This window comes from Lissotriton helveticus, chromosome 2_1, assembly GCF_964261635.1.
Source record: "Lissotriton helveticus chromosome 2_1, aLisHel1.1, whole genome shotgun sequence".
Taxonomy (NCBI): Eukaryota; Metazoa; Chordata; class Amphibia; order Caudata; family Salamandridae; genus Lissotriton; species Lissotriton helveticus.
Genome location: NC_136059.1, coordinates 687,523,896 through 687,546,338, shown reverse-complemented (window position 1 = coordinate 687,546,338; position 22,443 = coordinate 687,523,896). Strand labels below are relative to the sequence as shown.

Here is a 22,443-nt window from a genome sequence, read left to right as displayed (position 1 = left end):
GGAGGAATCGCCATCGTTCATAAGAACACCATCCGCATCACGACCAGTTCCGATGACAACCTCACAACCGCCGAACACCTTCACTTCCAGATTCATACCGACCCTAAGACCACACTCAGAGGCACCCTCATCTATAGACCACCCGGACCCCGCACACATTTCAACGAAGACATCACTGACTTCATCAGCCCTCACGCCCTCCCCTCCGAGGACTATATTCTACTGGGAGACCTCAACTTCCACCTGGAAAAGAACAACGACAACAACTCCACCACCCTTCTGGACAATCTCGCCAATCTCGGACTCAAACAACTCGTTGACACCCCCACCTACTCGGCCGGGCACACGCTCGACCCAATCTTCACCTCCAGCAAACACATCTCCTTCAATCACACCACAGCTCTCCATTGGACGGACCACAGCTGCGTCCACTTCATCTACAAAAAGACTACGACCCAATACCACCCACAACCAATTCCCCGGAGAAACTGGAATAAAATTACCACCGACCAGCTCCTCACATCGCTCCACCAAAACCCTCCTGCAAAATCATCGGACCCAAACCAAGCAGCCACCAACCTCACACAATGGATCACCCACAGCGCTGACGAATTAGCACCCCTGAAAAACCATCAAATCAAGCAAGGCAGTAAAAAAGCCCCCTGGTTTAATGATGACCTTAAGAAATCCAAGAAGACCTGTCGCACACTCGAGAAAGCCTGGCGAAAAAACCCAACCACTGACAACCTGGCCACCTTCAAGAACGCCACCCGCAAACACCACCAACTGATCCGATCCACCAAGAAATCAGCATTCAAGGATCGACTCAACAACAATGCCCACAACAGCAAAGAACTATTCAACATCGTCAAAGAGTTTACCAACCCCACCGCCGGCACCAACGACATCACTCCATCCCAAGACCTCTGCGACTCTCTAGCCTCGTTCTTCCACAACAAAATCGCTGACATACATAACAGCTTTGGAGACCAGCCCACCCCACCTACCTCCGAACCAAAACCCCCCTCCAACAACGTTGTCGCCTGGAACCCAATCACCACTGAAGACACCATCTGCCTGATGAACACCATCCACTCAGGATCGCCAACCGACCCATGTCCCCACCACATTTTCAACAAAGCAGACTCCACTATCGCACCCCATCTTCGAGACGTCATCAACTGCTCCCTCAACTCCGCCACCTTCCCGGAAACCTGGAAACACGCCGAACTCAGCGCCCTCTTGAAGAAACCTACAGCAGACCCCACTGAACTTAAGAACTAGCGCCCCATTTCGCTCCTCCCATTCCCTGCCAAAGTCATTGAGAAAGCCGTCAACAATCAACTCGCCGCCTTCCTCGAATCCAACAAATCCCTCGACCCTTCACAGTCCGGCTTCCGAGCCAAACACAGTACCGAGACCGCCCTCATCGCAGCAACAGACGACATTCGAACTCTACTGGACAACGGAGAAACTGCTGCCCTCATCCTACTCGACCTCTCCGCAGCCTTCGACATGGTTTGTCATAACACCCTCATACAAAGCCTCAGCAATGTCGGAATACAAGGAAAAGCATTGGAATAGATAACCTCGTTCCTCGTCGGAAGAACCCAGAGAGTCCGCCTTCCCCCTTTTAAATCAGAGGCCACCGAAGTCATCTGCGGCGTACCCCAAGGATCTTCACTCAGTCCCACCCTCTTCAACGTATACATGAGTCCCCTCGCACCCATTGCGCGCCAACACAACCTCAACATTATCTCCTACGCAGACGACACTCAGCTGATCCTATCCCTCACCAAAGACCCAAACACCGCCAAAACCAACCTACATGAAGGGATGAAAGAAGTGGCCGAGTGGATGAAGAACAGCCGTTTAAAACTTAACTCTGACAAAACGGAAGTCCTCATCTTAGGGTCATCCCCCTCCGCCTGGGACGACTCATGGTGGCCACCGGCCCTGGGAACCGCACCCATACCAACGGACCACGCACGTAACCTGGGCTGCATCCTGGACTGCTCCCTCTCGATGACCAGACAAGTCAACGCCGTCTCATCATCATGCTTCAACATCCTACGTATGCTCAACAAAATCTTCCGTTGGATCCCCACCGAAACAAGAAAGACGATCACCCATGCACTGGTCACAAGCCGACTAGACTACGGAAACACCCTTTACCACAGCCAAACTACAGAAAAAACTCCAACGCATCCAAACGCCTCAGCCAGACTCATCCTAGACATCCCCCGCCAAGCTCACATTTCCGGTCACCTAAAAGACCTCCACTGGCTCCCCATCAACAAGAGAATAACGTTCCGCCTCCTCACCCACGCACACAAAGCCCTCTACGACCTAGGACCAGAATACCTCAACACGCGCCTGTCCTTCTACACCCCCACCCGCCAACTTCGCTCGTCCAATCAAGCCCTAGCCGCCATTCCACGCATCCAAAGATCCACCATGGGAGGAAGATCATTCTCCTACTTAGCGGCCATCCACCTCCGCATCACACAGAACCACCTCACCTTCAGAAAACAACTAAAAACTTGGATATTTGATAAGTAATACTCCCCCCCCCTCCCTCAAGCGCCTTGAGACCCACTGGGTGAGTAGTGCGCTATACAAATTTAAACTTGACTTGACTTGCCTGGACACGAAAGACGGATGTTGCGGTTGGCCAAGCAGCTCTTCGTCGTCTGTTCGCTTAAGGTAGGCCTCAGTTACTGAGGTTCATTAACCCCTTCGATGCTTGTGATGGAACCGTTCCGTCATCAGTCACGGCTGAGCTGTGCTGATGACGGAACGGTTCCGTCACGACCGCACCCTGTTCTGGAATGTCCAGCACAGGGGCGGAATCGGCGCCGCACGGAAGCGGTTAAGAATTCTTATTAGCATTATTTTGTTTATTGCTATTTTGATTGTTATTATTATTATCTCTGTCAATCTTATTTATGTGTATTTTATAACTGTGAAAGTTAAGTTACTTGGTTCACTACAGGTGATGGCATTTTGACGCGTGGTGGGATGGTTCACCTGTTTGCGCCAGCTCCGATTGTGATTATAGACTGCTTACTAGTTTGATTCAAGCATGCGAATCTATAAAAGATACACTACTGGAGAAAAAACAAGTTACCTACCTGTACACTGTGGTTCTCCAGTATATATATATTTTATTGATTCACATGCGGCCCTCCATCCTCTCCTTACAGGTGCACTCTTCCATACCTCTTTTATTTGACTAACTACACTTGTGCTCAAAATCTGAGGTATGGTGGCTCTGCAGGGGATGGATACTCAGGGGTCTGTCATGTGATTGGCTGCAGTTTGGTTGTTCCTTAATGATGTTAACTGGTTACTAAATACTGTTGATTCTCAAGGGAGACTGTTTTTTTGGCTTTGTACTGCTATTTTACTGTTACCGCTGGACTCCCACAATGACGACGGGGAAGATTCAACCATGTGAATCTATAAAAGATATCAATACTGGAGAAACACAGTGTACAGGTAAGTAACTCCCATTACTGATTAGAGGTGGACAAGCCACTTAAATCTCGAGCCAGATTACAAGCTGTGGCTCAGGACAAGGCCTTGGAGCCTCGGGCTGAAAACAAGCCAAGCTTGGAAGTGGCTTTTGCCTGCTACCTATGCTCTAACCTCATGCGCCAAGAATTAAAAACAAAGCATTAACATTTGATGTAAAAAGCAAGGGATACTCATTTAGCAGCTGAATTACACAATGTGAAACCAGAAAATCTGGGTTCAATCAAGGTTTCCACGCTTAACTAAATTGTGTGATCCTATGGAAATATTTTATTTCACTGAGTGTTCATTTTCAGAAATATCACGTATGAGAGCGCCTTCAAATACACGGGTTCAGGATGTATGCTATATAAAAACAGTATTTGATTTAATAGACTAAAATGTATTAAGGTGACACTCTTCTGCATGATAAAGGAATAAATTTTGAAGATACTTTACCATATGTTTAAATGATGTTTGTTGCCTTTATTTACCTACCAATTCTTTTTTAGGCTCAGCTTGCATACGTGCTCTTTGAGCCAAGCCAGACTCTTGGCTCAGCTCTTGCTTGGCTCTCATAGTTAATTTAGTGCCTTGCCCACCTCTATTACTAGGATTTAGTGTATACTTTCCGCTACTTAAATATTTCCAATGGCATCCGCAACGCTTGTCTGTTCCCTCTTAAAACGCGTTTAATCCCAACCTTAAATGTAGAAATGCAAACCTATAGAGGTTTATCCTACAAATGAGGAACTCTTATTTTAGTTTGGCTCTCAGATCAAAGGTAATGATTTGAGATAGAATTAATAGATACATTATTAAATAGCAATTTGATTTACAAAAAGTTGCTGTAGAAAAAGTAGGGTTAACAGAGAAGGGTATCAGCTAGAAGCTGTATTGCATATCACGCTGCCAAGTTTTCATACTGTCAAAACATGCCCCGCAATAAGGTCATCTACTAACGGAAACGCTAGTGTTACCAGCAAGGGGGCATGCAACCACATGCTGTTTCTTAGTATGTGCTGCATAATATTTTTTCTGAGTGCTCCTAGAATTGTGGAGGGGCCTCTATGAGAAGGAGAGGGGAAATGATTTTTTAGAAGTTTCTAACATTTTTTGGGAAATTGTTCTATTTGGATTGGTGGTATGTGGGAGTTTTCGCAGTTTTGGGCCTGACAACATCAGTGACCTGCTTTCAAGAATTCTTTACATGTCATATGGGTTACAGAGGGCAGCAGAACCAACTCGAAATGTTTTTCTGAATTTACATCTATGATTCTTTCTACAAACATTTTCTTAGCGATATCGTGAAAAATGTAACACAACAAAGAAAAAGCTTTCGTTCTAAATGTTTTGCAACATGTTTATTTCCTTATTTATTTATTTCCAAATAGGTCTGTGAAACATATTTCATGTACCAATGTGTTCTTAATGTACAGATGGTAAATACGGGGCTATCTTTTAGTGAAATTGGTGGTGGGGTCACTAAACCCTGCACAAAACAACTGATCCTGTGCTCTGGCTGGGTTCATTGTTAAAGAAGAAAAACCTGCATTGTGTGAGTCTGTTGCCTCTGCCAGCAGTAGATTATCTTTGCTGTGCGTTCAGCATCGTCGGTGTTTATTGCATGTGCTGCCTACCACGGGTAAAAAAAAGCCCATCATAGTAATGTTAACTCCTAGGATGAACATTCCCGGATTTACATTGAGCCCCTAGTTCACATATATTAAAGAGTCGCTTACTGTCGACCTTGCATGTCTGTATAAGGTATAGGGCGACTGAGCACACTTAGAATGTTGTTTTATTTGAATAGGTTTCTAACTCATAATTGACCATGAGCTAAATAAAGGAAGCAGGTGTGGGGCCCAGTATAGAGACTGTAAAAAGATAGGTGGCTTGTCAAATGCCAAAGAGAATATGCCAGGAATACATCACATTTCTAATCCCTATCACCTCACAGTGAGCCACAGTGCAAGCAACAATCAATTGAACTGCATGGCCACTGAGAGAAAATTCTTGAATCTAAAAACTGGGAGAAGACCTCATTACCTTGACACCTCGCTTCACCGTACAACTCCCCAGAAAGAAGTGAAGAGGATCCAAGCCCCTGTTGCCCTAAAACCTTTTCATAGTCGACTCTAGACTCTCCGTCATAGCTTAAGTGGAGCTGGACTACTTCAGAACCTTCTGTTTTTCTGTCTCATGCTGGAGAAAGGAGCTTTTCATTGCTCAGGGGGAGAGACTGTTCCAGGGCTTCAGTTCTCTAGATCCCCTTCTTGGGTGAAGGGGTGGAAGCAAGGCCTTCTCATAGACGGGACATGACTCCTTGAGACCTGGTGGGGTGAATGTCCATGTTGGGTGTACATATGTGGTGCCTGGCAAAACGTGGAAATAGAGAATCTTTGAACCATGGAAATAATGTTGGGGATTGAGATGAGTCTCATACGGCCATCAAAGTTGTTGGCCTTGGCTGTGAATAGCTCAGGTGTTTCAGTGTTTCCTTGGCGCATTGCTCCACTCCCGGCATCACAAAATCATTTGCTTAGGCCGAAGTGCACGCTGGTCTAGTGTGCTTGTGGAGATCTTGGAGTGCACAACTTTGCTAGGTGCACCAAAGGCAGAATATGTATGTGTGCGTACCTGCGGGTGGCTGTTCCTACAGCAGAGAAAGGAGAAACGGGAGATACCACAGATACCTCAGTGTACAGGTATGTATTTTACAAGTTAATTTGGCAGGATGTGCAGCACAGTAAATGAGCATGTAAGTTTGTGACTGACAGAAAGTCTATCGGTATTCTCCTCCAGATCTGCGAAGGAGTAAGGGGGAGGCCCAGGACCTAGACTTGTAGTTGTAATAAGGTTGCTTATCTCTCCCCTCCATATAAATAATTTATTTTGTGTTAATGGCTGCAATCCTTTCTAGCTATTGGGAGAAAGTGAACATGAAGATGACAACAGATTTGTTTGCTTTTTTTCAGAACCAGGCACTGTACTGTGGGCTCCAGGAAGCCATTTGTTGATACTTGTCTTCATGTAGGCAACAGTGTTTGGGGTTTCAAGCTCCAAGGTCCTCTACATAGTCCTTGTTTCTGCAATGCCAGATGGTGCATCAGTACGGACTGACCTTTGCATGCAGGCATCTGGACAATATTTAATGACTGACTGGTCTGCATTTCGACTTCTCTTTGCTGCCTAGTGGAACAAGAGAGCCACATAGGTAGTTTCTCTCGTGTGGCTTCCAGTCATAAAACTGCTAATGCTTTCTTTGAATGCGTCCTACCTTAAATGTTACAGGGGATAAGTGTGGCTTTGTTCCTTGCATGGTAGTCTTGGTTTAAAATTGTATCAATGTATCCATTCAATTATGATGACTTACATAATTCTGGATTGGCAGGGTTTGGTTTATACTGTTCTGATTATTTTGGGCAATACAGGAATTTGGTTTTCAGCAAGCCTCCCTGGAACATCACTGGTTGACGTAATTTGATTTCACATGACAGCAGATTGGCTGTGAGGAGAGGCATCCCTGGTTTTTGGAGGTGTGATCTACCTCACTTTGCATGGATTGTGAGGAAGAGATGGCCCAGGACTAATGAGAATTGCTGATGTGTAATGTACGCATTATTAAACCTTAGGGCCATACATAAGAGACCGGAAACAATAGCAGTGAGTACGAGTAAAGTAAAGACCCGCAAGGACAACTCTGAACAATACAGACAGGGCAGTACCAACAATTTTAACAGGTGTAGCGCCAAGATTTGACCAAAGACTAAGGGTCTGATTCAGATCTTGGCGGATGCGATACTCCGACACAAATGTGGCAGCTATCCCGTCCTGCGTAATGCGAGTTCCATAGGAACTTGTAATAGGGCGGGCCGGACATCCCTCATGTTTGTGACGGAGTATCGCATCCACCAAGATCGTACTCAGGCCCTAAGTCTGCACCCCACAGGTGGCTGTGCAGAGCCTAGGCATTGGACAAGCAGCAATGCAGGGGCCTGAACTGAAGCCTGGTTCCTCACACATTCTTTTCTTGGGTTATCAACATTAGCCCTGTGCAGGTACTGACTTGGTGACCCTCCAGTGACCCCTATCATACAAGTGCAACACATGCTGCATGCAAGGCAACTGGAGACGTTTGTGAGGTGCCTCAAGGTCAGGGTAGGCAGGACGTGAGCGGGTGATGTGACTGCAGCAGTCCCAGTCTTCTACCAGTGTTGTATTTCTGTTTTTCTGATGTTCTTGGACCTCTCTCTGACGTCTACTGCTTTGAGATGTTCAGACATGGCGCAGGTGCGCTCTGTGCAAACATGTCACAATACCAGTCTCGTTTTCTTCAGCCCGTTTTGTTAAATATGCAAAGAAAAGAGCAGACTTGCAAGCACACGTTGCTACAATAAATCTAATTTCAGGAGAAGTGAAACTTTTACATCGGGACTAATAAAGATTAATGGTTTCCCATATTTTCTGAAAATGGGATGTAATGGTTTTATGCGTATGATTACAGCGATTCCAACAAAACCACCGGCGCGTCGACGCTTTAAGCGCCGAACAGCGCCATAATGTTGTTTCAAAAATGGCTGTTTATTTCGAAGGCGCCATGAGGTGTTGATTTCTGATGTTCTCTGGGCAGTTGGTTTAAGCAGCGCAGACACATGGCAGCACGGGACGGCGGACATTCCAGCTCTGCTCTCAGAACCTCTGTAAATTAAAACCCCAGACCTTGACTGCGCTTCAGGGATTAACCCTCGCAGCGCTGCTTGTGCTTGTGATTACATTCTGTGCTTGCTTTCTTCCAGTTTCCCCGCCACGCCGGAGGACGCCGCAGCCGGAGAGGAGGGGGCCTGCACGCTTGGATTGACTGAGCAGAAAATAAACAGGATGGTGCTGGATATCTGCCACAAACCAGGTGGCAGCGACTACCTGAGGCAAATTTATCACATCATCCAACTCAATGAGGTAGGGAAACTGCCTCTTTACTGAGCAATTAGGTGTGTAGTGGCCTGCGGCAGCTTCTGCTGGCAGCTAAGGGCTAGTCACGGGGGTGATAATGCTTCTTAAAGTCAATACCTAACTCGATATTGCATTGTAAAGGAATCCATTGCTTTTCGGCTCCTCTGCATGCAGGCAGAGCGTGTTTACTTCACCAGATGCCAGGCTCCGAGATCTATTTATTTACCTTGAATGTACGTTGCCTCTTGAAAATGGAGGCCCCCTGACCCGCCTCCTCATTTGTAACAGGTGTTACTGGCGAGGAAGGATGCGCTTTGTCAGCGTCAACATTCTCGTAGAAGTGAAGTACTGGGTAATACATTGATAGTTGTATTAGATGTCTTGACAAAAGTGCAGGCGTGGGTTTCTGGGCATGACATGGCAAGTGGTCAAATTACTCATAGTGTAAAGGACGTGGTAGAAATATATTTATTTTTTGAGGAACGTTTAGAGCTTCACACCATCAATACATGACAAAAAACGTCCTATTGGATTTTTACAACTGGACTTAATTGGACTTTAGTCTCTTTTTTCATTTTATGGTCCCTTATTTAAAATCAGTTTTCAACGCAGTTACTTTTCCAGCTGACTGTCTCCTGGTGTTTGTGTAAGAGGAAAACGTTTGTATCTTTTATGATGAGTAGTAGCTAGGAAGCAGATTACTGTGCCCGCCCTTTTGATCGCATTGTCCGGTGTTAAAACACGTTTGGTTGCTGCATCCCAGCATGTATTCCTACAAATTCATTCACTCACATTGCATGTAACAAGTCTTTGTAGACAACAAAAATAATACAAGAAACGGCAATGATACTAGGTGTGCTTACACCTGAAAGTGGCTCTTCAGGTGATGATGAGTTTAGGCACTCAATAAGCCTTATATGCACTTTGTCACTCATCCTTTCACTAATACATCCATTCATTCACCCTCTGGCTAATTCTTGCATTCACCCTCTTATTACCTCAGAACACTTTATAAAATGAAAGGCAGAAAAAGAAAGAAATGAAAAGGGGACCCATGAAAGGACACAATGTAAAACTAAATGACTGGCCCACCAGCCCAGGAACAGAAGGCCACTCATTTTTTGGTGGATGTGCATGTGTGATGAGGCAAAAACCTATCAGTCTCAGGCAGGGCACAAGTCCTAAAAAAAGAAGTGGGGGGACGCTGACGTCACAATAGGAAGTGACGTCACAAAAGGTGGCTTGCACTCAGTTGAAGTTTTTAGTTACCGAGCTCCCGGTAAAATAAGTGGGAGGACGCCGTCCACCCGCGTGGTACCCCGACTCGAGCCTTGGTCTCAGGGCAGTAACATCAGTGGCAGAAATGGGCTAATCCTTTGCCCCATAAAGAATACTGTCATTGGGAGTAGACATATGAAAATGACACTCAAACGTACAGAAGAGGGGTGACTCAAAGGACAGGTTCACCCACCACCTTCTTTCAAATGTAAGCAAAGTTCAGCCTGACAAACGCTTTTCATCTTCAGGTTAGGCAGCCAGGCGCTGTACATGCGCTAAATACACAGGTGCCTGGTTGCCTGACCCGAACTTTGTCAGGCTGAAGATTTCACAGCTCTGTGGGTGTGACCTCATCATTGTGGCAAAGTGCTGCAAGGTCCACCCCTTCATGACGAGGGGGCATGGCACCAATAGACTGAGATCGGGGTGCTTCAGTTTTAAGCCCTGAAGTGTCATGGGCACACTGTCCATCAGTGATGCCTCGTCACAGAGTGGGGTGGAGTCAACAAGTCTCACTGACCCCATCCCACTACGTGACGAGGACCGGGAAGGTCCTCTTCTCATAGTCTGACCCATGACAAATTCAGCCAATGTAATGAGGCGGCAGTCCCTTCCCCAATCCTCCATCAATCACCAAAGCTCCCCTCCTGCCACCAGCTATAGCCGCACCAGCCCAGTTAGTTCGTTTGAATGTATGAACGTATGTGCATTTGTGCATGCAGTAAATTGGTGTCTGCATGTGTTTGTGCAGTGAATGATAGACGTTTGTGTGTACGCTTGCGAATGGATGGGTGTGAGGGTGCAAGTAGGTAAGTGTGAATATGATTGTGTGCATGTGGTCTCAAAGTGTAAATCTTCTACCCCAAGGGTTTGCCACATGGGGCAACCAAAACTATTTCCTTCTATAGTAATAAGTGAGACCCAATATAGCAAAATAACTGTCCACAAGCTTCAACGCAGTATAATGACTGTTCACCCTTATAGGCCTATCCACTTTAGCGTATGTTTTTCAGAATAAATAAGTTGGCTTACTTTCCATTGTCATAATGTTTCATAATGTACAGGCCAGGCGTATAGCCTTGATCATTGGCACCAGTACCCAGTCTTGCTGTATTGAACATAAGCTTTCCCACAAAGCAAAAGGTATAAAACAATAATTTTTTAGTAGAAGCACACAGTGTCTATCTAATGAAAATCAGTGCTCAAAGGAATCAACATTTGGGCAGAGCCAAAGTCCCTCTCTCTTATTAAAGCTCTTTATCTGTTGATCACTAAAGGTCTGGTGACAGCTGTGCTACCAAGCCAGACCTAACAAGGGTACCAGGGCATCTGTGCAAAAGAGAGATAAGAAGAAACCAGGCGATTCAAAAAGACCAGGTAGTAAGAAGAATGGCAGAGTTAGATGAGTCAGTGTGAAGCATTAAAAAAAACACGCAGAGCAAATCCTCACTGGTAAAAACATAACATTATATAAGAAAATATGCAGAAAAAGTAGAACATAGATTGAAATTTAAAAATCAACGTAAAGCAATTTAGATGTTGATGCCCTGTTTATTCTCAAAAGGTTAAAAGGACAACACCAGTGAGATGGTGAAGAATTACAATATTATACATAAGGATTAGCTTGCATGATATGGTGCTGATAACCTGTTCTATATTGAGCCATGGACATGAAGCTTGAATTTTATAATGGGTATTGTCACCTTGAATTTTATAATGGGTATTGTCACCTTGAATTTTATAATGGGTATTGTCACTGGTGTGCTCACATCTCCCTGATGAAAGGGCACTCATTTTGCTAATCTAACTGTTATATGTCAAAGTGCCGCAAGACCCTTCACTGCAAGAAAAACATGGCTAAGCACCTCAAAATGGCAGTGCACTAAAGCTCACCACCATCAGAATTGTTCCTTTAGAGCAGAGACCCTGGAATCTACATCAGCTGTTAGCCACTAGAATTAGTCACATCAATGATGTGTTAGTTGTTTGACTCCCAGCCTACCTTAAAAATAAATCACTTGTTAAGACTTAGGAACATTGTAGCCATTTTATTCTACAACTTGTTAAACTCCAAACTGGATTGAGTTAGAGATCTTGTAAACCTTAACACCTTCCTTACTGCCTGTAGTAAATTAACCTAGTAAGTCAGTCATCTTTATTTGGTCAAAATATGACCATAAAACCACATAAAAAACATAATTATTACGTTAATATAATAACAAAGACTAAAAACATTACAGTTTAAAAACATAGAAGCATGCTCTAGCAATGTAAGGAGAATAAAACGTAATGGAAAACCATCCTGTTAGTGCCCCTTCAGGAAAGAGCATTACATTTGGGTACATAAAGTCGGGATAATTGAATCCAAAACAGAGTGTATTTCCTTTTCAATGTAAGGCAGAGGAGATTACATGTATGACCTAAAAACATATTGCGGGGGGGGAGGGTTGTTTATCTAAGCACTGTAAAAAGTGCAACGCTTCTAGATGTGTATCACAGAATTGGGCGTAAAGAACAAGATCTTAAAGTGCAATACAGTGGGCAAAAAAGAATAAAGTGTTTCGTAGATTGGGTAGAGACTCTGTCACATGGGCAACACAGAAGTGAGGCGAACCAAGTGCCAGCCTGGGGAAAGGCCGCTAAAAAGTGAATTTTACCCATTCTCAAACAAGTGAAATAAAATCTTAGCTCAGGGTTCTGTATCCAAATTAGGTACAATTCCATACCTAGTAAGCCATTTTGGGTGCATATTGGTGACCACTCGTAAGTTTTCAAACAGCAGCACAAAGGCCCTCAAAAAAGACCCTTTCTAACCACTACGGAGGATGTGGCTAACTATCATCTATCACGTCTATACTTAAGCAACTACTTTCTACACACACTTAACAGCTTTCGAGTTGAGTTTCATCAATGCTTCTCGTCGGCTTTTGTAAAATACAAAGGAGATAAATTTCCAAGGTGTTCAAGACAGGTAATCTGCAGTCTGTGGAAAGGAAACACAGGGCTGCCCTTGTCCTAACACACCTCTAGGCTGATTTAAGTACAGCCTGTGGTGATGCATTGATTCCTTCCTTTCCTTCTGTTAATTAAAGGACTACTTGGCAATTGGTCATCTTGTTCCTTTATTGAGGGAAACAAGTAACCATACTCCCTGGTACATTTCTAAAAAGCTGTGCCCAGGATGTGAGTGTTTTCGCGTTTCTGTCCAATTTGTATTGTAGGATACTGGGGCATAACATCTGAATATTTACAACAAGGGGTGGTGATGGACAGAGTCTCTGAATTAAGCAGAATACTCTCACCCAGTCAAGAGATCAGGGCTAGATCCAACACCGTTTTTTAGCTCATTGCACCATCCCAGTTACAGAACCTGGCTGTATGCAAATTAGTCTGTCCCTGGCCCAGTGCATCATGGGAACAGGGCAGACCAGACTACAAAAGCCAATACTTACACTGGGAAGGAAACAAGCTTCCGGGGACCGGTTTCTGGCATTTCAGCCGTCTTCGGCCCGGCTTGCTTGAATCCTGATGGTGCAATGAGCAAGGGACTCACATCTGAGTATACCCTTCCACGCTTAGGGTGGACAAAAATATTTAGAACAAGGGGTGGTGATGGACAGAGTCTCTGAAGTAAGCAGAATACTCTCACCCAGTCAAGAGATCAGGGCTAGATCCAACACCGTTTTTTAGCTCATTGCACCATCCCAGTTTCAGAACCTGGCTGTATGCAAATTAGTCTGTCCCTGGCCCAGTGCATCATGGGAACAGGGCAGACCAGACTACAAAAGCCAATTCTTACACTGGGAAGGAAACAAGCTTCCGGGGACCGGTTTCTGGCATTTCAGCCGTCTTCGGCCCGGCTTGCTTGAATCCTGATGGTGCAATGAGCAAGGGACTCACATCTGAGTATACCCTTCCACGCTTAGGGTGGACAAAAATATTTACAACAAGGGGTGGTGATGGACAGAGTCTCTGAAGTAAGCAGAATACTCTCACCCAGTCAAGAGATCAGGGCTAGATCCAACACCGTTTTTTAGCTCATTGCACCATCCCAGTTTCAGAACCTGGCTGTATGCAAATTAGTCTGTCCCTGGCCCAGTGCATCATGGGAACAGGGCAGACCAGACTACAAAAGCCAATTCTTACACTGGGAAGGAAACAAGCTTCCGGGGACCGGTTTCTGGCATTTCAGCCGTCTTCGGCCCGGCTTGCTTGAATCCTGATGGTGCAATGAGCAAGGGACGCCTTGATCTGCAGCAATCATCAGCATGACTACAGTCCTGAGGGAGTCTCTGAGGCTGTTTCTTTTATGTTTTAACTTTTAAGGAAAAACACCTGTTTTGTCTGGGAAATCATTGTCTATCCGCAACACTCGAGAGTATGCACGCTATCCCTATATGTTCTATGTAAAGCAGCAGCAACTTTTTTACACATTTCATAGAGACTCAAATGTTTCAGATTTGCTTACTTTCTTGTTACTAGAGGAAACTCCTTTCCCCTCTATACATCACTTTGAATGCTTTGTATCAGAACCTCAAACGACATACAGTCAACTACCCAACAACAATAACATCTTCTACCCTTAAGGTTGAGACAACCCAGTAGATTAATGATGTATTACTGACCCAAGTACTAGCCTACAACAACACAGTAATAGGAGACCTGAAGCACCACTGGGTGGACACCACAGCATACCATTCAGCCTTGATAGCATCTGAAAAAACAATGAAGTCAACGTGCTGTTATGCACCTGAACGCTGAGCTGATAAATCCTTGCACATGGTCATCACCCATAAGTATAGCCGAAGTTATAAGCTTCCTACCACCAGTTGTCCAGGCTAATGTGTAACCCATTTTACTATCAAAATCGCAGCACCCAGGAAACTAGGCAATAGAAAATGGTGGACAAGAAATTAAAAAAATAATAAAAAACAGTGTTGTACTTGACAAACCTAACAACCAGTAGGTAAGAAAAAGGCATATACTTTACCCTGATTCATTTTCAACTTCATCAAAACGTTTTTTTCTAACTGGAAGCATAAATGTGATACTGGTTGAACTACTTCATAACAATAATGCTTTGCCATGACAACAGTTTAAACATAGAACTAAGTTCATCATTAAAAAAAGAATAAAAATGAAGCCATCCAAATATTCTGAGCAACACTAAAAACAAATTCATTTGAATACAATCCTCATATTCAGACTTGCAGCATATGCATCCTAGCTATTTCGGCAACTCAAACCGTACATAGTGAAGTTCGTACATTGCTCATTGTCTGTTTTTGATAATTACAAATTTCAATTACTTCTTCACAATCAAGTTAAGCCGGAGTTGCCCATCCAGTTTCCTTGTCTCTATATACAATAAAAAGAACCTTGGGGTCCTAACAAAAGCACGGTCTGCTTGGGACGTTCTGCTTTTGCCCACCTTCTTCCCATGTCTCTTCGCTTTTTTCTTGCCCCCTTCTCCTTCCCTCATCCCTTTGTTTGTTCCTCCTGACTGGAGTAAACATGTTAAGAGATTTGACAGTTGGTATTGTGATGACCTTGGGCTACTGAGCTGTGCTCCTGAGGTACTTCGGCAGTGAAATAAAGAAGATGGGTTTTCTTTGCCTGGGTTTCCAGCGTCATTTGTTTGCATCAGAACCCTTAATAGTTAAGCCATTATCCTTAAAGAAATTCTCAAGTTCTTTTCTGTTCTGGCAAAGACCAAATGTCGCAAAACGAAAAGACCGAGAAATGAGAGAATAATAAAAGCAACCACATCATGGTACTCTGCGGGCCTTCATAGAGAGAGCAGGAGAACATTCAGACACCAAATCCCCATTAACACTCCTCGGATGCAAACTAACCACCAATATGCAAATTCTGGGAGTCCTGTTTCATGTTGTACCAGTGCTTAATTTGTGAAAGATTGATTGCCGGTGCCTGAAGGTCTGGTCAGAAGTGCAGCTGGTGCAGTTAAATGTCGGTGCATTCAATACCAAGGCTGCTACCCTTAAACCTATCCCATGCCTCTTTAATTCACTTCCAGACACCCCAGCTCCTTTTAGCTTACTCTGGCATGTTCCTGCTTTCTCCATTTGTGGCGATTTTGCATCTTTCTTGTTACCTATTTGTGTGTTTTATCTCTCTTGCACTCAATAAACATCTGATGCGGAAAATAAGTTCTTTGACTCCCCCACTGGCAACCACTGGCTCAAATTAGGCGCTGATAATTGTACACTACCTCGATTTCCGTATCAAAAGTGTAATAAGCAGAGTACAATTATGTTACCCCTCTTGTACCCGTAGGGTACTTGAGTCCAGACAATAGTGCAGGCACTTGTAATGTCTAAATAGTCTATTGAAATATTCTGCAGCCTTATCTCAGGCATCAAACTTACAGGTGCATGACTCCAATCATGTTATTTCTTTACTGATTCTTCGTTGAAGCTCATCTTTTTTGACAGTTTGGTTCTCCTACAGTGCCATGCAGCACAACTTTCCAACCTATTTGGCAAAAAAGGTCACTTTAAAAAGTGGTTTGAGCATACTTTTATGTTTGAAATTTAGAAAAAAGAATGTTCTTATGCTATCTACCAGGCCCCATGTCTGAAAAATTGTAATTGCCATTAATCATGCAACACCTAGCCCCCAGCTTCTTGCACTGCTACAAATAACTAAAACCACTCAATGAAGGCTGATAACCTGCAGTGCTTTCCCACTGAACCTATGAGGGCACCTCTTGTCATCATAGAACCCGCTTCCTATGCTGCTTTTGTATGCTCTGCTGCAGAACGTTCTCTGTGAGGCAATTGGCTTAGAGACACGAGGGCTGAACTGCATGTTATATTTGCTCCTGATGTGGCCCTGCACACCTATCATTTGTAATCAGTAAATACTTCTCTGGAGTCTGTGTGTTCCCAGCACACCCATCTTAATGTAACCCTATTATATATTCACCCACTGCTATACATATCAGGACATTTCAAGTCACCCAGGAGTTCCATGGCAATATAGAGGAATGAGGGAGAGGTATTTTATTCCTTACAATACTTGGTAACACCATCACCCTTCTCACGAAAAGCAGAAACCCTTTTATGTATTGGTCCTTCATATAATAGAGATGGTAAGGTTGTAGACATGGAAAATAAAATCCGAATCTGCCGTACGAAATTAAATACACCAAAAAGCAGTAAGTAATTCGATGGAAAAATGTATTAGAAACAGTTTAACATAAATCAGATTAGAAAAGGCTGTGACACCCACCGTCAAAGCATATGCACACATGGCAGTATCTTGGAAAGGGTTTTCTATGAAATTCCTGTCCAATATGGCTGGCCATGAGCATGTCGTAACATAGTGGGACCCATCCAGTGGTGCAACACAGGCTCCCGCAAGCCCTCGTGGTGCGGGGGTCCCCGAGCTGCAGGGTCCCCCTCAGCACAGTACTCAGGCATGAGAACTATGGACTAATTCCAGAGCTGGGACCCCTCCATGTATCTTGCAGGGGGGGCCCTTAACTTTCGTTACGGCACTGGACCCATCAGTCGTAGTGCCTACTTGTGCATGCATATTAGAATAGTAAATTGAAATGGTAAAACAAAAGTGAATAAGAAAGATAGTGAGCAGTCAGCTCGCACATTGCTGTTGCATGGCCATCATATTGGGGATCAGTTTGAGGAGTATCTAGGTTATGGGGGAATAAAAAAGATAGTGAGTTTAGGGAAACGAAGAGGAAAAGCAGGAAAAGAGCAAATACACATGCCCTCCAAAGGAGTGCAAAATAACACATTTGAAAAAAAGACTCCCTCAAGTGTTCTGTGGAAGGATTCAGCTCACCTAAACAGAACAGAAAAAACATGAAAGAAAGCCATTGACATAGTAGCTGTCAAATGAGAGCGACAACAAAGCCATCCAATCAGGAGTATGGGTCTGACCGAAAACCCATTCTAAGAATATTTTTTTAAGTATAGTTTTTTATTGATATTCTAAGAATATGTTCTGTATTAAAAACAAAAAGTCTGCCTACAGACAGCATTAATCTGTCTTTAGATGTAGAATGTACTTTCTTCTGTTCTAAGTTTCCCACTTTTGCCGCCTTGATGATTCTATAATATGGTGTGACCTTGAACACCCACTAAAATATAATGAAATTCAATCCCTGTTTCGTTCACTTGAGCTTTGTTCGTTTGTTGGTGAGCAAACTACGGCTCCATTTGCAAAACCTCCATCTTTAAAAGTGCAGCTGTATAACAACGTGCATAGTCTGTAGATGGTAAACAAAATCAGACGTTTATGTTAATGGCTTAGATTCTTGGCCAGTGGCAAAGCAAACACGTTTTATCTATTTATAAGTAATTATCTGGCTTCACGCGGAGTAAAAAACTTGAGAGAAATCTTATTATAGCTCTTTTGCATTGTTGCTGGCACCCTCCTTGAAAGACAACATTCGTTTGTAACACCCAGTAATCAAGTGACATGGACGAATTGAAAGTCTTTTATTGGGGTGCTATTTCTGATTAGTGTCTCCATTTAAGATGCATTGCAATGTTGATTAGAACACAAATGCGTTAGAAGCACTGTACCGGATTGTTTATGTACATATTCCGACTCTAGCATCGAAGTGTTGTTAAGCCCAAGATGGTGGCATAGTCCTTGTGATGTTGCTCCAGCCATTCACTGGCTGGATGAGGCTCCCGGGTGCCCAGCGAACTCACCCACCCCCGGTGAAAGCAGAGAGCCTGGGAACGGCCACAACAGGGCTTGCAGAGTTGGCCCTGATTGCGCGGGTGCCTGCCGAATATGGCATGCGTGCCAAACGTATCAATACACTGGTGGCCTGAAGCTTGGACCTGTTATATTATGTGTATTTGTAAATTGCACTTTCACCCACAAGGGTATCCTGGTGCTGAGCAGGTGTGTGCGCCTAGCCCTGCCTAGAGTAGGTAGGTTTATTGAAAAGCCAGATCTTCTGCTTCTTGCTAAATCATGAAAAGAGGCGGTAGCTCTGATGTGGAGTGGAACATCAATCCATTTTTTGGGAGCGATGTGAGAGAAAGTCTGTCCTCCTGCTCTGTGTATGCGTGGAATGTTTGCCAGTAGGAGTCCTGTGGAGCAGAGCTGTCTGGTAGTTGGTGGAAGGCGATGAAACTGTTTGTGTAGAGGAGGCCTAAGTTGTGTACTGCCTTGAGTGCATGTGTGAGGATTTGAGCGCAGTTGTGTATCAGGAGCCTGTAGAGCTCTTTGAGGTGTGGTGTGATGTGATTTCTGTGTGGAAAGTTGCAGATGAGTCTGACTGCCAAGACTGGATTCAACTCAGATCTCCCCCTCAAACATTATGGTCTGTTTTTTACCATTTTGAAGATAAAGAAACGCTTCTTGCAGCTGTGAGAGGAGGAGGCACCATCCACTTTAGTGAAATTGAATTCCAGATTTAGCAAGACTTCTTGTCAATCTTATTAATCAAGATGCGCACCCCAGGCCAATTACTCCTTCCTCAAAGACAACAGTATCAGATTTATGTGAGGTAACGCCTTTCAGTTGCTCTTCGATGGGCAATGAAAGAAATGGCCAATTTGCTCTCTCAGACTGGGAAGTTTCTTTCTCTCCAAAGGAACTGCCCCATCTGATAAGTCCGAAGTGGAACATCTTGACAGGTTGTAACAGGAGAAACACCCCCAAACAGAAACCATCGATGGCTGGGAGTAGGACAGCACATGAGAACTTGCACAAGTTGGTAACCCTCCTAATGCATGCCTTGGGTAGGTGGTGTCCACGGAAATGCCAACGAAGAGGAGGGCTGACGCAGTGACAAACACAAATGTGGGACCGAAAAAGTGGGGGTAGATGTCATAAAACAGTGGCTTAAGATTACATGAACAACACTTCATACCAATCTGGCCTGTGCTGGGGCAGACACTCTCGTAGACTGGCGTTGAGAGATGTCTTGTCTAGAATATCCTTTTTCTTTTGGATTCAACCTAATTCGAATTATTAGAGTTGACATTTCTTACAGGAATGTTGCTCAAAGGGGCCTTAGACGTTACTTGAGGTGGGGAGAGATTTAGAGGAAAGAGAAACCACCTGCTGGCTCACAGCCAAAGACCAGACCTGAGGTTGGTTCACCAACTGAAAGAATCATCTATCTCTAATACACACGACTTTGGCTACCCTAACCATTACAGCATACAATGTTAGAGGGCTAAATAACCCTTTGAAAAGGAGAAGGATCCTCCAAGAATTAACAATCCTTCACACCAAAATAAAACTTATTAAGGAAACACGTTTATTATGACAAGACAAATGCCATCTCAGATCTGGACATTTTCCCTGGTAATTCTTTTCCTCATGTGGGGAAAAAATGAAATGGCAGGAGTGGGCATACTGCATATTATAAATGCCCCTTCATGGTTTAGAGAGGTTCTAAAAGTCAAAGATAGTAGATGTATTCCATTGAGAGGGTCCTATGATGGGGACTGCTCACAGTGGCATCATTCTAGAGTCCCAACCAGAGCCAAAAACAGTTAGTAAGTTGGGTGACCTGCACCTTCACAGCCTGGGCATCTATACCAAAAATTAGAAGCAAAGAGCTAAACCTAATATTAGATGACTCAATAGACAGAGATCAGTCAAAGCACGGGGGAACAGTGGTGCTTACGGCAGCAGGCAGGGCCCTCCTAGAGGACTTGGGACAAGCAGATGCCATGAGAACCGGTCACCCCTTGACAGTAGACTTCTCTCATTACTCAGGTGCACATAAAAGCTAAGCCAGGCTAAACTACATTCTTTGAGATAAACGTTTATTCACAGAGCTAGATAAACCTACCCAGACCCGCATCACATTATTAGACCACAGGTCGTGTTGTGCGTCCTGGACCTCGCCCTGAGAAATTTGTAGACGAAATGGAAGATCCTGGCACCTGCAAACGTCTTTATTACGGACTCCATAACAGTAAATCACATACATAACACTATCAAAGAAAGTTAGTATACAAAATCTGACAAGAGGGAGACTTATGCGCATGGGAGATGTTTTAGTATTATAAGAATTATCCAAGCCTCTAGTAAATGCTCAAAGGAAGCGATACAACCCTTGTCAACAGTTGCAATAAAGCAAGCAAAAAACCTTTTTGCTTGTTATATCAAATTCTACACAGTTCACAACCTGAGCAAATCTAGATACAGTAGTACAAAGTGTCCAATCAAGATAAGGATTCTTCAAGAAGTGGAGTTTTGAGAAATTGTTTTCTTCCTTTATTTCTTCAAAATTCATAAGCAGTCGCAGTGTACAGTTCTCCCAAACAGCTTAGATGGTTGCCTATGCTCACAAGAGGCGGATAAGGCAGAGTGCTTTCACAGTTTTTCCAAACAACTATGCACAAAAGAGGAGACAGACCCCCAGGGGAGAGAAAAATACCCGATAGTGGCTAATTGACCCAGTGATAGAGACAAACTCCAAACTTCCTGGTGAAGGAAGAAATTCTCACTGCCCTAGACAAACTACTCCCCATAAAAGTCCAGGGCCCCAGCAGATTCACAGCTGCTCTTCACAAAAAGCTTTAGCGCTCCTTTACTGTCCCTGGTATATAAAGTATATCAGGAAATGATCCAAGAGGTTAACAGCAACTCCTACTATGGCTGGGTCAATGATATCTTTTATCTTCAAACTGGACAAGAAAAACGGCATGTCTGGTTCTCTCAGACCAATTTCCCTCCTCATTATTGATTTTAAAATCTTCACTACGATCAACACCTTTTGGTTACAGGATATACTGGCAAAAATTGATACATCCGGTTTTATCGAAGAACATCAAACATGTGACAACCCCAAAAAGCAATTCACCTGCTAGATATAGTCAGGAAGAGGAACAAATACTCCATCCTAGTCATCCTGGATGGAGAGAACATTCTCAACAGGGTTGACTGTGGCTTTATGGCTGCTACATTGCGGATGAGAGGGCTTCAGAAATTGGCTACACTCTGGCTGTCATAATTCATGAGCTAGAAGCAGGGTAAATGCTCTGCATTACCAGTGGTAATCCATTAAAAGAAGTACTAGGCAGGGGTGCCCGCATCACCTGTTCTTTATGCCCTGACTCTCCAACACCTGGTACAGCAAACTAGAACTAACCCTCAAATTACGGAGACTAGGCTTGCTACCCAAGACATAAAACTTACCATGTATGTGGATGATACTCTACTTTCACGGACTGTCCTACTACATTCTCTCCTACATGTTGTATGTTATGACAGAGCTTAATACCTGCAAACAGGTATCTGGGTTTCCAATTAACGTTAACAAATCAAAAAATGTCAATATCTCAGCCCCTATGAGATGCATTGGACAGCTCCAGCAATTAACTCCGTTTAAATGGGCAGACTCAGCTATCTCATATATAGGTTTAAATTTAAGCGGCCCTAATTATGCTTGATCTTCCAAAGATCCTTTACATATTCCAAACGCTTTCCCTACAGATCCCAAGAGCATAATCTTTCCCTACACATCCCATGAGCTCCATTCCCGCTGCTCTTTATTTGTTTGGCAAGGTGGGAAGGAGAGGATAGCTAGACTCCAATGCACTCTATGGCCACACTAAGAGGGGTGGGCGGTCCCTGACCTCTGCTATTATGCAGCAGACCATATACGGGAGACCAGCATGCTACTTCCTGTTTCTTCAAAAATGCTCAATTCTAGTCGGCGCCAGAGAA

General features: G+C 44.0%; 1 protein-coding gene across 4 annotated transcripts in view; it reads left to right on the top strand.

Annotated features, from left to right (window-relative positions):
* KIAA0825 (KIAA0825 ortholog) overlaps positions 1-22,443 on the top strand; it is a 2,250,404-nt gene that overhangs the window by 1,528,402 nt on the left and 699,559 nt on the right. For 3 of the 4 annotated variants that reach the window (XM_078675385.1, XM_078675384.1, XM_078675383.1), the window contains exon 17: positions 8,316-8,475. The exons of the other annotated variant lie outside the window; for it this stretch is intronic. In XM_078675385.1, coding sequence (XP_078531511.1) covers positions 8,316-8,475 — 160 coding nt within the window. The remainder of the gene's footprint in view (positions 1-8,315; positions 8,476-22,443) is intronic. 4 annotated transcript variants of the gene reach the window in all.